General features: G+C 43.7%; 1 protein-coding gene across 1 annotated transcript in view; it reads left to right on the forward strand.

Moving 5' to 3' along the window:
• Nucleotides 1-1,135: 1,135 nt before the first annotated feature.
• MYO7B (myosin VIIB) overlaps nt 1,136-16,396 on the forward strand; it is a 69,228-nt gene continuing 53,967 nt past the window's right edge. The window contains exons 1-4 of the mRNA XM_055121242.1: nt 1,136-1,195; nt 11,318-11,422; nt 12,462-12,614; nt 13,215-13,399. Of these exons, the coding sequence (XP_054977217.1) occupies nt 1,136-1,195; nt 11,318-11,422; nt 12,462-12,614; nt 13,215-13,399 (503 nt within the window). The remainder of the gene's footprint in view (nt 1,196-11,317; nt 11,423-12,461; nt 12,615-13,214; nt 13,400-16,396) is intronic.

Genomic DNA, 16,396 nt, shown 5'->3' on the forward strand with positions numbered 1-16,396 from the left:
ACAGTGCTGCAGTGAACATACAGGTGTAGATGTAATTTCTACTGTGCTTTTTTGCATCCTCGGGATATATTCCCAAAAGTGGTATTGAGGGGTCATATAGAAACTCAATGTCTAATTTTTGAAGGAATGCCAATATTGTTTTCCAAAAAGGCTGGACCAGTCGGTGTTCTCACCAACAATGAAAGAGAAAGACTCCCTTCTTCCTGTCTGTCCCTAAAGGGTGGGGACAAGATCAGGAGAGGTGGTCTTATTCACCTCTGGGGTCAGGGAGAAAAATGTCACCTCAGATGTTGAAAAGGTACCTACGCTGATTATTACCACGTGCATGATAGGTACTCAGCAGTATCTGGGAGGCTTAGATGGTCATTAAGCTTATAGTCACCCATGCACTAAATAAAACTAGGGAAAATAAGATTCTTTCTTCAAAACAGGACAGCTAAAGAACTATCACATTCATTTGTACCTGTGCCCTGCTTCACTCTAAACTCCCTTTGCTCAGCCCAAACAACCCCCCGAACTGATCTCTGGCAGCACTGGAGCTTTTTCCCTCTGCTTTTGCTAAACTTACAGCGTCCTTGGAGAAGGACCTTCTCTCCTTCCTCTGTGAATTCTTTTTTTTTTTCTTTTTGGGTCACACCTGGCGATGCACAGGGGTTACTCCTGACTCTGTACTCAGGAATTGCCCCTGGCAGTGCTCAGGGGACGATATGTGATGCTGGGAATCGATCCTGGGTCGGCCTCGTGCAAGGCAAACGCCCTACCCGCTGTGCTATTGCTCCAGCCCCTCCTCTGAATTCTTATTCATCCGTCAAAGCCATCATCAAACCACTTCACCTTTAAGGGCGGCTTTATTCTCTGTTTATTGAACAAATGTGTATGACTCTCACCCCCTGCATCAGATGGAAGGACATGGCGGTGGACAACACAGCCTGTATCACTTCATACTGCTCAGTACAGTGCAGGGCAAAGTGCCAATGCCTTTAGTTGAATCATAGCAGTTCCTGCTTTATCTCCCCCAAGCCCCCTCCTCCTGCTGACCTAATCAGGCTTCCTGTTTGCTCCCAAAGTACTTGGGAGGCTGCGAGGTACTGGAGATAGACTTGTAAGGAGATAGATCTGGGATGGGTTGCCAGCTATGCGACTATTGAACTTGGGACCTTTCTTTGTGTTTCATGTACGGAATGGAAACACACAGGTGAGTTTGCGGTGCTATGAGATTGGGATCAGACATCTGAGTGATGCTGGCCGCTTGCCTAACTCCCAAAATTGCATGGTGGTGATTCCTTTATACTGAGGTCAACACATTAATTTTGCGCTTCTAGATCACTTGGATTGTGTTTTAAGTGAGGTCAGAACTACCTCTGTTCCCTACATGGAGCACAGGCTGAGTGCAAACTAAAGGTTCAATGAAAACGAGCAGGATGAAAGAAACAGAAAGCATCTTCTTACACTTGAGTTGAGACTGAGACTCATTTGTCCATTTATCCAATAGTCTTAACTTGATTTTTAAAAAAAAGTCTTATCTTGAGGTAGGCCCAGACCAAGCACTCTGGACTTACTGATGAGCCCTTTGCCCAGGACTCCAAGTCAGGATCCTGAGAAACTAAAATTCTTCCTTCTCTTTATATGCAGGCTGGGAGCAGCTGCTGGCTCAGGATGTCGGCCTTGAGGCTGGTAAGAAACACTTGGTTCCATCTCAGGATTGTTCGTGGGAATTACCAAAGGCTGAATCAAATTGCTCCCAAGGAAAGAAGAGACAGACTACACTACAATATTAGGAAAATGTCAGCAATGATAGAGTTTGAGGAACAAGACAGATGATCTAAAGAGAATGAGCTGGCCACCCCTGGGTCTTGGGGTCTTGGCAGGATGTCTACATGGACAGATAATTTGTTATTTAAATGTCTTAGCAAAGAGTTGTCTTCTCATCCATCCACTAACCACAGCTGTTGCAAAGATTCAAACATGAACCCCCAAATCATTCTTGGTTCCGAACTACCTAGCTTTCCTCAGCCCCCAAAATATCTATTTAGGATTTGTTGTGTCCCTGTGGCTAAGAGATGGTGCCACCTGGGAAAAGAGCAGAAGATTTTTGCATTTACTGTCAACAAACCCTGGGAAGCTGCTGCCCTAGCTGAGGCAGTAGGAAACAGCCTCCAGGCATGCTTAATGGTGCTTGCAAAACAGGAGAAACTCAGGGGTTGGAGAAGCCCTGAGGAGAGCCCTTAAACTGTGTGTGTGCTCCCCTGTTCTTTAGATTTGAAACCCAAACTCAGAAAAGCCAGTGCTTGTTTTGATAAAAAAAAAAATTCTATCACTTTCCTTGTGGTGACCGCAAAGCCTCAAATTGGGGGTGGGGAGAGAGAGAGAGAGAGAGAGAGAGAGAGAGAGAGAGAGAGAGAGAGAGAGAGAGAGAGAGAGAGAGAGAGAGAGAGAGAGAGAGAGAGAGAGAGAGAGAGAGAGAGAGAGAGAGAGAGAGAGAGAGAGAGAGAGAGAGAGAGAGAGAGAGAGAGAGAAGAGAGAAGAGAGAAGAGAGAGAGAGAGAAAACCATTAACTTCAAGTTGACCATTAACTTCAAGCAGAGTTGAGCTGAGATTACATGTTTCGTGACAGGAGGGTGATGTCTTATTCATCACTGAATCCTTAAGAGGACCTGCTGAATAAATGACAGAACTATGCTGAGGTCATTATTGACAAATAACCTTTGTCCACCCTCTACTGCTCTGGGAAAGTTGGATCATTCTCCCTCTCTTTTTGTTTGTTTGTGCTTGTTTGGGGTGACACCTGGCAATGCTCAGGAATTATTCCTAGCTCTGCATTTAAGAATTACTCCTGGCAGTGCTGGAGGGACCATATGGGATGCAAGGGATAGAACATGGGTTAGCTGTGTGCAAGGCAAATGCCCTACCCATTCTACTATCACTCTGGCCCTGGAAGTTGGACCTTTAACAGACAGGAAATGGACTTGCCTGAAAGCATAAAGCTCATGGAATACAAAGAAGAAATCAGAAGTCAGTTCTGTGTGACTTCAGAGGGGTTTTTCTATGAGTCTGCTCAGACTTCCATAGCATGCGACATGAATGGTGTCCTTAGTTCAATAAAAATTTATTTCTTCACTGTCTGGAGGCCCAGGTGCCAATAGAGTCCTTTCTTCCTGGTTTGCAGCCACTTACTCGCTGTGTCCTAATATGCTTTTCTTATTGTAAGCGTATTTTAACCATCTTTAGCATCTTAAAATCCCAGTCCCCAGATATCTTTGGTTGGGGTTAGGGTTTCAACATCTAATTTGGGGGAACACAATTTAGTTTCTAATAGGTTTTAATTTTATTCAATATCTATTATAAGAAAATCTAAATACATGGAATGTCTACATTATGTATTTTTAGAAAAACAATGGGTGCTGGACACCACTTTCCAGCTACAGAACTTTTCTCGTATAATTAAAACAGGAATTGAGTTGGAGAAGTTTGATTTTCACACTTCAGGGTTTGGTGCCAGGCTAGGCGTGAGATGGGCATTTCTCCAGCAGCAGCAGAGCACTTCTTTCTCAGAGATTGGCTCTCTGCCCAGGGAAACTTTGCCGCTTGCTGGCAGTGCCACCTTGGCCAGGATCTCCAATCTTCAGACTGCCTTTCTGCCATCTGTCATATAACTGTGGGATATCAGAGGCACTGCCCTTTTTGGCCACGTGGTGGGGAGAAACAACTATAAATTCTGAAGTGCAAAGGTCACAGAGGAACCAGTCATTTGATGCCCGGGTCAGCTGAAAGCAACTTCTCCAACCTCCTCTGAAACACCTACCCTCTATGACCACCTCTTGGAAACAGACTCTCCTTGATACAAACCCCCAAAACTGCCACTTGAATTCTTGTGATATAACAGGAATACTGGTACTATTGTTGCACAGGTTACACTGGGTCACTGGTGGCTGCATAGAAGCTCAAAGTTTGATCAAAGCATTGGGCAACTGGATGTTCTGGTGGCAGGGAGAGTTTGTTTCAAAGGAAAAGCACGCAATGGCCAGAACACCATGCGTTTAAGGTATAGAGTGCGAAATTTGTTCTGTCCACATTACTGTTGCTGCTGCTGGTAGTGGTGGTGATGAACCTTAGGTACGAAGAAGGGAACTGTGTCTGCTCTGTGCAGAGATTTGCTATAAGTTTAAAGCGCACACAGGATCCAAGGACTTGGTACCAAGAAGGAATGTAAGATATGCCAATAATTTTATAATGATTACCTAAAATAGCAATACTTTAAGTATATTGTACTCAAGTACAGCATTTATAAAACTAAAATCACTCATTTTTCTTTGCTTCTTACATGTGCCCAGTAGAATATTTTCTTTATTAGCTTTACCCTACTATTATTATTGAGGTAAAATAGTTTACAATAGTGTTACTGCTTATGTTTTTGGCTTACAAAGTTACTGAACCATCACCACTACTAAAGTGCTATAGACCCCAACCATTGTCCCTATGTCATTTATAGTCTGTTTTATCGCTCCTCATCCCATGCTCTTCCCTTGCTCATAGAACGTTTTAAATCACTGGTATGGTTTGCATTATGTTTCTACTGGAAGACACCAACCTAGAACACACAAAAGATTTACAAATAGAGCATTACACATCTTTTGGATACTACCACTTGCCCTGCCTCTCAACATTTCCAAAGAATCACATGAGCAAAGAATCGGGGAGGAGTAAGTGATCCAACAAAAGTTGAAGACTTTTAAAGAAGGTGAATAGATCCTGCATTGCAAGTACTTTGTATCAACCATTAGATTTCCCGTGATGTAACAGCCTTTTGGGGATTTAACCAAGCCAGTGACTCAAGGACTACTGTAATGATAATGCAATGATAATGATTAATGTAATGTAATGATACAAACAAAACATTTTCTTGTTGGGGTTACCACCAGCCCTCTCACTCCCCACCTTAAGATGGGGTCGAGAAAAAGCTCAGAGCCTGACACTGTCACACACTCTGAGCATCTCAATACCCTGGGGTAAAGCAGTTTACAGTCATTCTAGCAAAACCCAGTTTCCTTCTGAATGTTTGAAAATGGGTTTTTGGGGGTCCTTCAATGGGCAAGATTGGTTGAGCATATTTTGAACATATCTCTGTCAGACTGGCATAGTCTCTCATTCACGAAGCTTTAAACATTGTTTATCTTGCTAGTAAACCAATCATTCCAAATCCTTAATACACCCATGCTTTATTAAATAGGGGGTTGGGTCCACCGTTGGGTTATTGTTTTGGGAAAATGTTATCCAGGCCATCTCTCCCTATAGATGGATGGGATGAGTCTGTCCATCTTCTGCTGGGTTTTATTGTATTGTTTCTGCGGGTTGGAGCACTTCCACCTTCTTTCCAGAAAGAACTCTTTCTGATGCCAAACCCTTGGTTTTGGATTACAACTGAGATTACCTAGATGGGAGCAGGGGTGGGGGAACGCTGGTGGTGGGTAAGGGAAAGAAAGAGATACAGTAGAAGTAACATAAGGTCATTATTTATCATTACATTAATATGGGGCTGGAGCGATAGCACAGTGGGTAGGGCGTTTGCCTTGCACGCGGCCGACCTAGGTTCGATTCCTCTGCCCCTCTCGGAGAGCCTGGCAAGCTACCGAGAGCATCTCATCCACATGGCAGAGCCTGGCAAACTACCCATGGTGTATTCAATATGCCAAAAACAGTAACAAGTCTCATAATGGAGATGTTACTGGTGCCCGCTCGAGCAAATCGATGAGCAACAGGATGACAGTGATACAGTGATACATTAATATGATTTGTAACAATGTTAAACTATAACAATATTTTTAAAAGAAAAGATGAATAAAGGAACTCTGTTGTCCAGTGTTTCTTTTGAAGAGCATGAAAAGTTAGATATCTCTGCTTAGATCTCTCTGCTTCTGAAACTGCCTCTACTTCCAGAGTCTCATTAGACCTTTACTTTCTTTGCAGTGGATAACTTCTACTTTTGCTTCTCATTCTCTCTTGTCCTGATTCGGCTGTATCTACATGACCAGCTCTCTAAAGAGTTAATAAAAAGTTTCATTTCCTGCTGCATGTCCTCTCATTATTTCCTAGTTGAACTTTAGCCAAATAGAGTGGATAAAGTCATTTTATGATTTTTATTTCTTCTTCTAGCTCATGTTGAGCTAATACCACCTCATCAGTTGGTCTGGATAGGAAATGACATCTTTCTCTGTCATTTCTGGCTGATATCACTTTTGCTGTGAGATGCCCATCATCTATCTTTGACTTTTAATCTCTTTTTGATGACCTGCCAGCTGTTTCCCTGAATGCTGCAAATTATTTGCACTGGAATTTCACTCTTGTAAGAAAGTTTCTCCTGGGTCTCTGACATTTCTGATAAGTTAGTTTGCTCACTGAATGCACTGTGTTGCTGATGCAGGTTTTCTGCATATTGTAACAATTGCTCATTGCTGTTATTTCTAGCTCGGCTTTTATTTTATTTTATCATTTGCGGTGGAGCAATAGCACATCGGAAGGGCGTTCTCCTTTCACGTGGCCGACCCGTGTTAGATTCCTCCACCCCTCTCGGAGAGCCTGGCAAGCTACCGAGAGTATCTCGCCCGCACGGCAGAGCCTGGCAAGCTACCCGTGGCGTATTGGATATGCCAAAAACAGTAAGTCTCACAATGAGAGATGTTACTGGTGCCCGCGCGAACAAATTGATGAGCAACGGGATGACAGTGATACAGTGATTATCATTTGGGGTGTATAGGGTTGGGCCAGATTGAGCTTGGGTCTGTGCTCAGGGATCGCTCCTGGTGTGGTTCAGGGGACATCGGTGGTACTGGAGATTGAGAAAGGATAGTCTGTGTGCAAGGCAAGCTCCTTCCCCCCTACTATCTCTCCGATCTACTATCTCTCCAACCCTTCAGCTTTTATTTTTATGAAGTTGTAATAGGAATACAGTCTAAGAATTATTCCCTATTTTCACTCCCTCATATGTGACCCCTGTCAGCCCTTCTAGTTGATTTTTCTCTATTTCCCTCTACGTTTCTAAGGAGGACCTTATAGGGCTAATTGAGTTTTCTTGTTTTAAGCATCAACTATTGATTAATTTTTCTTTAAGTGAGAAAGGCCTTAGCACTTTGTCCTTGACTCCCATCACTGGCACAGACACACGTTTTGTTTGTTGCTCTGTCCTCTTGCTATTGCTAAATCCTGGTTTTGGTAAGATCCATATACACAAGATCTCAAAACTTTAAGTAAGTGCTACTCTCAGTTGAGCCATGCTGCATGTTCTAAATTTTGGTTTCTTTTGCTAAACTTTATAACTGTCTTTCCCTTGTCTACTCAGTGTTCACTGACAACTTAAAGCTCCCGTTTCTCCCAGATGTGTCAATCTCTTCTCAAAATGTTCTGAAGCACTGAGAATTTAAGCAGTTTTATCCCCAGGAAAACATTATCTCCCAGAGTTGATGGCTTATGCTTTCTACACTGGTGTCTCCTGGTTCTGAGGCACATCTGTCATCTTGGCTCTCATTCACAGCTGTTCTTTTGTTTCTTCTTTGCACCATTTTCTAGTCTCCAGATCTTTATTTCTTTTGGTTTATTTCTCTTGTTTTGATCTAGTTCATCCTGTAAGAGTTTCCCAAGAAAGGGTACATACCAGGTAAATGGTTTAAGTGACTTGCATGCCAAAAAATGTACTTATTCTCTTCCAAGGTCAGTTAGACATAGGATTCCTTGACGGATATAACTTTTCCAGAATCATGAAGATATTTATTTTATTCCATTGACTTTTGTTTTTCTTGCTTTTCTTCAATGCCCCTGAGAAATTTGATACAAATATTACTTTTAGGCCTTTGTGCAAACTTAGGTATTTTTTTCTCTGAATTCTGGTTCTCTAGTATTATGTAAGTTCATACTCGTGTATGTTGTGTGTATCTATTTGCATCCTTTCTTTTTTTTTAAATTTAATTTATTTTTTATTGAATCACCATGTGGAAAGTTACAAAGTTCTCAGGTTTATGTCTCAGTTATACAATGCTCAAACACCCATCCCTTCACCTGTGCCCATATTCCACCACCAAAGACCCCAGTATAGCTCCCACCCCCCACCCCCCACCCCCATCCCTGCCTGCTTAGTTGATAAATTTCACTTCATTTTCACTTTACCTTGATTACATTCCATATTTCAACACAACATTCACTATTGTTGGAGTTTTCCCCCAAGAAAGACAGCCCTACTGCCAATGCAGCATTTGATAATTAGTTTTCCATTGCTGAAACTGGAGAGATATGAAGTCCCGTTGTTTCAAGTACATAGAGTTTTTTTCCCCCCTTCTTCCCGAGCCACCAAGTTCGTGCCTGCTTAATGAATAGTCCTCATATTATGGCTGACACCACGCTGCCCTACGAGAAAAAAGGATATTTCCAGTCCTTGGCTGGCATGGGGCTATGGCTTAGTTCAGTCTAAAGACATGGTTGCAAGTAGTTTCTAGAACCAGAAGTAGTCTAGTTAGGCTCTGAATTCTGGTTGATCAGCAACATCGAGGCCACTGAAAAGTGTGGCCACCTGGGTCGAGTCTTGGCGGAGCATGCGCTGGTATGGGCCCGAGACTTCCCAAGCGTCCCGCTGTTCCAAGTATATAGTTTTTTTTTTCCCCCTGCCATTCCCGGGCCTCTAAATTCGTGCCTGCTTAATAGACTTCATAACATGGTGGACACCACACCGTGTTTCTCCCAGAAAAGGGAAAAGAACCGATAAAGAAGGATATTTCCTCACCTCGGCCAGTGTGGGGCTTTGGCTTACTTCACAGTCTAAAGAAATAGCTGCTACTTTGATTACCTTCAATATTTCAACAAAAAACTCGGTACTATTATTTGGAGTTCCCCCCCACAGTAAGACCTGCTAAAAAGGAACCTTTTCATGTTGCTGACAATCAGGAGATATTAGGAGATATTAGGTTTGGGATTTCTATATGAAGTCCAGGGAAAATTCTTTTGGTAATTGCATCACTGCAATCTTTTACTTTCCTTTTGTGGTGCTCATATGAGGGAGAAGCCTGAAGAGAAGAACCATGCCCCGCTGGAGGCCCATGGGCCAGTAGCTCCGATCACACAGTTTGGAGGCATTTTTGGGGCACTGCTCGTGTCCAAAGGAGTTCAGTTGCTTCTGTGGTCGAGCTCGTGCAGCGGCAGAAAAGCTATTTGCATCCTTTCTACAGCTTATCCTACCTGATTCATAGAACAGTTAAATAAACAATATTGTAGCTTCAAAAATGTTTGTTACTTTTATAATGAAATGGTAAAAGAACTACTCCTGGCAGTGCTCAGGGGACTGTATTGGATGCTGGGGATTAAAACTGGGTTGACTACATGCAAGGCAAGTGCCCTACCTGCTGTACTATCTGTTCAGCTCCATCTTTTTTGTTTCTGGGTCATGCCCAGTGGTACTCAGAGAATACTACTGTTTCTATGCTCAGGGACCAATCCCAGTGGTGCTTGGGAGACCAAATAGGGCTTGCCAGGGATCAAACTTGGTTTGGCCACATGCAAGGCAAGTGCTCTACTTGCTGTACTTTCTCTCCAGTCCCAAGTTCTGAGAACTTTTCATCATCAAAGCAAAATTAATACCCATTAATATTCTCTTATCCTTTAGCCCTTTCTATTCTTTGCTTTCCTCTTCTTCCCGTCCCCCTCCTCCTCCCCCTTCTCCTCTCCTTCTTTCCCCTCTTCCTCCCCCGCCCCTTTCTCCTCTCCCTCATCCTCCTTTTTCCCCCTCCTCCTCCCCAGAACCATTTGAATTTGTCCTTCTGTGACTGATACACTTTGCTTAGTTTAATAGTTGAATTTCCTTGTAGCACATGACAATATTCCCTTATTTATAAGGCTGCATAATATTCCATTGTATGACTGTACTAAAATTTGTTTATCTGCATTCATCTGTGGATGAGTTTTGGATTGCTGTCAACTTTCTCTGGCTATTGTGAATAATACTACAATGAATATGGGTGTTTAAAAATATTTTCAAGATCCTTTTTTGAATGCCTTTGGCTACATGTTTACAAGTGGACTTGCTATATCACATAGTAGTTCTATTTTATTTTCGTTTTCAGAAACAAAAACAGTTTCGTATGGTGATACAGTTCTCACCAAAGAGTTCACAGTTCAATTTTACTGCCTCCTCACAAGCCCTTTCTTTATGTTCTTTCTATTAAATGGCATATTATTCTTTCTTTGAGATCTTTGTAACACTTGTTTGGTCCTCATATAATATTTGAATTTGTCCCGAATTTTCTCCTAATAGACAAATTGACTCTTTTATCTGATACCTCCCCTCAGTTACTACCTCTTGAAATAAGTAAGTTCAATAACTTTACTAGCATATACTGACACTGATTTTTATTTTTCATTATTTTCTAGCACCTGGAATTTTTTAATTTGTAGATTTGAGGTTTTTTAAGTTTCTCATCAGTTGTCTGTAGCTACATTTTATAAAAAAATAAATATTTTATTTTTATTGATTTTATTAACTATTACCATTATATACTTTTAGGGGTTATAGCTCTAAATATATATAGGAGTCACCCTATCATCAAAGTTTCAGTATTGTCTCACCTTAAAAAAAGATCCTTCTACCTATTCCTCTAGCCAATCTCTCTTTTCTTCCATTAATTGCCATGGTTTTCACTGAGTTAAGTGATTAGTTTTGTTGTTTTGCCAGCTCATTTGCACTTGTTATGTATATTCCACACATTGAGTGAAGCTCTCTAGAAATTGTCTTCACTTCCTTATTTATTTCACATAGCTTAATCACCTCAAGTTCCATCTACTCTGTTTAGGAAGACACAATTTGTCTTTCTTTTTACCTGCAGACTAGAGCTTCATTGAGTATTTACTCTGAAGCATTTTTGTTTACTCATTTGTGGTTGGACATCTAGGTTGATGACATATTTTGGTTATTGTGAATAATGGTGATATGAACATAGGGGTACAAATATGGTTTAGAATTAGTGTTTTCACTTCCTTTAGATAAATGCCTAATGAGTAGAAACTTTGAGTCATGTTATTTTTTTAAAAGGAATATCCATACTGTTTTCTGTAGAGATTGTACCATAAATTCTATTTAAAAACACTCTTTCTATCCCCTTTTCAACTAGTTTTTTAAAAAATTTGAATATTCTATTAGTATTTTTCCCCATTTTTCATATTTATTATTTTTTCATCTGAATTCTGCTTTGGGAATTTCAATAGAAAGATGAAGAAATGAGAAGCTTTGAGCAAGAAGGGGAAGCTGGTGCCGGGCTCTAAGCACTGTTTTTTCTCTGCAACCTAGGGTGACCACGTGTGGCTCAATCTGTCCTCTAGCAGGGTGGCCATTGGAGGCATCATCAAAGAAACGAAGCCTGGCAAGATATTGATTGAAGATGATGAGGGCAAGGTCAGTGTGACTGGCTGTTCCAGGAAACAGAGTCCTACCCTACTCCTCTAGAGCCCTGACACCATCCCTTTTTCACAACTTCTCCCCAACACCAGGGCTTTTAGAGCCCTGGGTATGGCATCTATATTAAAGGACATACCAGGGTTAGGTCCTGTCATTGAGAGAGTTATGGGCCTGTCTGGGAATGTTTCCATAGTGAAAAGGAGCCAGTTAGCTGGTAAAAGACTGTGGCTGGCTAATGAGGAAAGGAGAAGAGTTGAGGGGTAAAGGGATGGGATAAAGAGGGGAGGGCAGGAAACTGGCCTTTGTAGTAAGGTGGGGTGGAGCTAGAGGAACAGCGAAGCAGAGGTAAAAGTGCACGAGGAAGTTGCACATGGGGGAAGCACCAGACTCTGAGGAGGAAGGGATATGGCTCATATCATGCTGAGCTACGTGGCACAGGTAAGAGAAAGGTGGGAATCTGAGGTGTTCCCCTGGAGGGCAACTCAGCCATAGAATGGTCAAGCTGGCCAAGGATGTGCAGGGGAAAGCCCTGCAGACAGAGGGGACCAGCAGTCTACTTAACGCCTCATCAAGTGCTCTCATCACTGGCCTAGGTGCTGTAGGCAGAGGCTGGATTGCCAAGGAAGACTGATTTATGAGATTCATATTACACCAACCAGTAACATATTAACAGAACTATCTCACATTCACAACTGATTTTAAGCAGTTTGAAAAATTACTTTTATTTGCACATTTTAATGGCTCACAATCAGGGAGATCCTCCCAGCTATAAACCGATCACAATGACTGCCAGCTCTGACTTTTAGCCACAAGCCTCTCTCACCTGGTCTGAAATTTATCGCTACTGCATACTCACACATGGCCCCGTATACTAGCCACATTGCCCATTTCTTGCCATCATTCCCTTGGTCTTAACCACAGACCCTGGCCAGACTGGCCCTCAGGTCAATGGATATGCTGAGAATTTGGAGGAAAGGTCCAGGGCTTGGTCCCTCAAGAAGTCATCCCTCACACCTCTCTGTGTTGTTTGTTCCAGGAACACTGGATCCAATCGGAGGATCTTGGCACCCTCAGCCCTATGCACCCCAACTCTGCCAAGGGTGTGGATGACATGATCCGCCTGGGGGACCTGCATGAGGCAGGCCTGGTGCACAACCTCCTCATCCGCTATAAGGAGCACAAGATCTATGTGAGTCCCAGGGTCCAGGGGATCCTGGACTAACAGAGGGCGACTCTATGGCGTGCTAACTGCCTGGTCTGGAAGGAAAACCATGGGTGGGGCATTGGTTTGCGGGGGAGGAGGGAGGAGCCTTCAGGCAACCATAACCAGTTCCTAGTCCTTACACCTTCCCTGTGTGAGAGGACAAAGCACTTAACTTTCCTCTGCTCCCAGTTATAAGGAACTAAAGAACAAGGAAATTGAGCCCCACCCCACGGGCTCCAGAATTTCCGGTGGTCTTGACCTGGGGTACCAGCAGGGATTGGTGAGGGCAGATAATTGTGCAGCCCCACAGATGCTGCCACAGGCGGCAGTCAATGACTCATTTCAATCATCCTGCCTGTTTGTTTCCCAGGGCACTAGACATTCACCAATGACTGCTTGGTTTATTGTTTTGTGAATGCACCACCAGCCCAGTTCATGAGGAACAATCCCTTCTATCTAAGGAAGGACCTGAATGTTTTGTCTCTCTGGCCTCGAATCAGACTGTCCTCCCACACCAGAGATGGCCTGTCCAGGTGGCGCCCAGGAGTCACCTCGAAAGCACTAACTATCTCTTCCCTTCCCCAGACATACACAGGCTCCATCCTGATGGCTGTGAACCCGTTCCAGTCTTTGCCCCTCTACACCCTGGAGCAGGTACAGCTCTACTACAACCGCCACATAGGTGAGCTGCCGCCACACGTCTTTGCCATCGCTGACAACTGCTATTTCAACATGAAGAGGAACAAGAAGGACCAGTGCTGTGTTATCAGGTGGGGCTCAGGCTCTCAGCCCTGCTGGGGATGTGTGAGGGCTGAAGGGCCAGGCGTAGCCCCCGAGCAGCTTGTAAAAGAGAGCCCTCCTTCCCTTAGCCCTTTCTCCACCAGGGTGCCTCCCAGGCTGCTGTGCTGCAGGGCCCTGGCTTGATTACAAACCCCGACCTCCAACCCTTACTAGCTCACAGGTACCTGACTTGAATTGCCTGTTTAAGAAGCCTCTCCAAGGGTTTTCTCCAGAATCTGCTCGTGTGTGCTAAGATCAGCAGGGCCTGGACCATCCCAATCTTCAGTGACTGTTTCCTGTGCAGGGCAGGATGGGCTAACTTAGAAATGAATCCAGGCTGGTACCTAGAGGTACAGGGATGCAGGACTCAAACAGAGGAGGTCTCACTTCCAAAAGCAAAAGCAAAAACGAAAGCAAAGCCAAACAACCCTCCCCCCCTTGCCAAACTACCAAAAAGCCTACAAAAGATGATGCACACAGGGAGGTTGGAAGTGGTTCTAAGGAGCTGTTTTTGTGTGAGAGGGACAGGCAGGAGACTGGGAATTTAATTCCAGGGATCTTACTGTTTTGATTCGCACACTCACTCTAGGTCTAATTGTGCCCTATAGTGAAACTTGCATAGTTCCAACATGAGAAGACAACAATACATGCAAAGGATAAATTCATGAAAAGTCTTGCATAACTGATGTTTTAGAGATTTTACATATATATGCAGACAATAAATAGGCCAATGTTGGCTGTTGTTGCTGCTGTTCTTTCCGGGACACCCTGGGTGGTGTCAGGGGTAATTCCTTGCTTTCTGCTCAGGAATGACCCCTGGTGGAGGTACAATATGTGGTGTCCCTGAATCATCAACTGAGACTTGCCGCGTGCAAGGAAGTGTACTATTCTCCACCACTGTATTATTTCTTCGGTCCAAAGCTGCTTTTCTGTTTTGTTTTATTTTATTTTGTTTGGGGGCCACAACTAGAAATACTTGGGGCTACTCCTAGCTCTGTGCTCTTGGATTCCTCCCAGCCAAGCTCTGGAAGACCAGGTGAACAAGCAAGCATTAAATGGGCCACTGTTTCAGCAGGGCTTTGAAGAGAAGGGCTTTGCAGGGAAAGAGGACAGAGTGATGAGCTCCCAAGCTGATCTGTCACCCTCTTGCTGCCTCTCTCACCTCCCCCCACTCTTCAACAGTTTGGGGGGATCATGTTGGAGCTGGCCTTGTGCTGTGGCTGGAGCTCACAGGGTTGACTTTCCCCTCCAGGAGAGCAGGGCCTGGAGGAGAGGGCAGAAATCTCGGAGCATCTTCTGAGTCAAACCCCCGTTCTTTCCTAAGACCATATACTAGACATTTTCTGCTCTCTGGCCTCATCAGGCCTCTCCTCATATCAAGCCTGTTGGGTGAACCTCTGTTTGCCCTAGGCACTCAGGGAGGGTCATGGATGTTTGTTGGATGTTTGTTGATCTTCATTGTCCTAATCATGTGTCGCACTGTAGCACTGTCATCCTACAGATTTGCCTGAGCGGGCACCAGTAACATCTCCATTGTGAGACTTGTTACTGTTTTTGGCATATTGAATACGCCATGGGTAGCTTGCTAGGTTCTGCCATGTGGGCGGGATACTCTCGGTAGCTTGCTGGGCTCTCTGAGAGGGATGGAGGAATTGAACTCGGATTGGCTGTGTGCAAGGCAAACACCCTACCCGCTGTGCTATCGTTTCATTCTGGTTTCTCTTCAGATCGTATAATCGTGGGTCTGTAGCACTGTAACATTGTCGTCCCGTTGTTCACCGACTTGCTTGAGCGGGCAGTCATGGGTCAAAACATTAAAATTATTTTCAGAGAGAACAATATTTGTTTAGGACTTGCTTCAAGATAGCATAGGATGGAAATAAATTGGCCAGGAAAAGAAACTGGGAATGAGATGGTCGGGGTTTATTATGAAAATTATGAAAGCAGAAGTTCTCTGAAGGTCAGGATTTTGTGAAAACGGAGATTCTAATTGGGCAGAGCAGGGTGGGGCTTGCGAATCAATGTTTAGGACCACATGACAGGCACTGCTGATCTGCGCTTTTAGTAGCAACACTGCATTGTTCTGCCTCTATTTGTAGCACTCTTTTTGTTGTTGTTTTGTTTGTTTGTTTATTTGTTTTTGGGCCACAGCCAGCAAAGCTCAGGGTTACTCCTGGCTCTGCACTCAGGAATCACTCCTGGTGAATCCATATAGGATGCCAGGGATTGAACCTAGGTAATCTTTGTGTGAGGCAAGCACACTATTGGTTGTACTATAGTTCTGGCCCTCCATTGTAGTGTTCTGTATTTTCATAATAAATGAACTTATATAATAGTAACATTCAAGAATTAATGATGCTAGACATTGTAACCCCCGGCAAGCTACCGAGAGTATCTCACCCACATGGCAGAGCCTGGCAAGCTCCCTGTGGCATATTCGATATGCCAAAAACAGTAACAACAAGTCTCACAATGGAGACGTTACTGGTGCCTGCTCGAGCAAATCAATGAACAATGGGACAGCAGTGCTACAGTGCTACAGACATTTTAACCACTGCAAATCTGAATGTGTTCCATAGATGAAACACGGTATATTTTTGGAAATCCCTAGATTTTCCCGAGTGCATATGGTGCTGGGACTGAACCCAGGCTTCACAGAGGAGAGGAATTTGCTTTACCACTTAGTCATATTCCTGGCCCTCATAACTACATTCTTTAATTCGAGTTAAATGACCTAAGCAATTTTGTTTTGTTTGGGGGCCACACCCAGGGGTGCTCAGGGCTTGCTTTTGACTTTGCACTTAGGAAATACTCCTGGTGATGTTCAGGGAACTATATGGGATGTTGAGAATTGAACCTGGGTTAGCCATGTGCAAGACAAATAACCTACCCATTGTACTATCACTCCAGCCCCTTAGGTTCTTTTTTTCCTTTTTGGGTCACACCTGATGATGCACAGGGGTCACTCCTGGCTCTGAACTCAGGAA

This window comes from Sorex araneus, chromosome X (assembly GCF_027595985.1).
Source record: "Sorex araneus isolate mSorAra2 chromosome X, mSorAra2.pri, whole genome shotgun sequence".
Taxonomy (NCBI): Eukaryota; Metazoa; Chordata; class Mammalia; order Eulipotyphla; family Soricidae; genus Sorex; species Sorex araneus.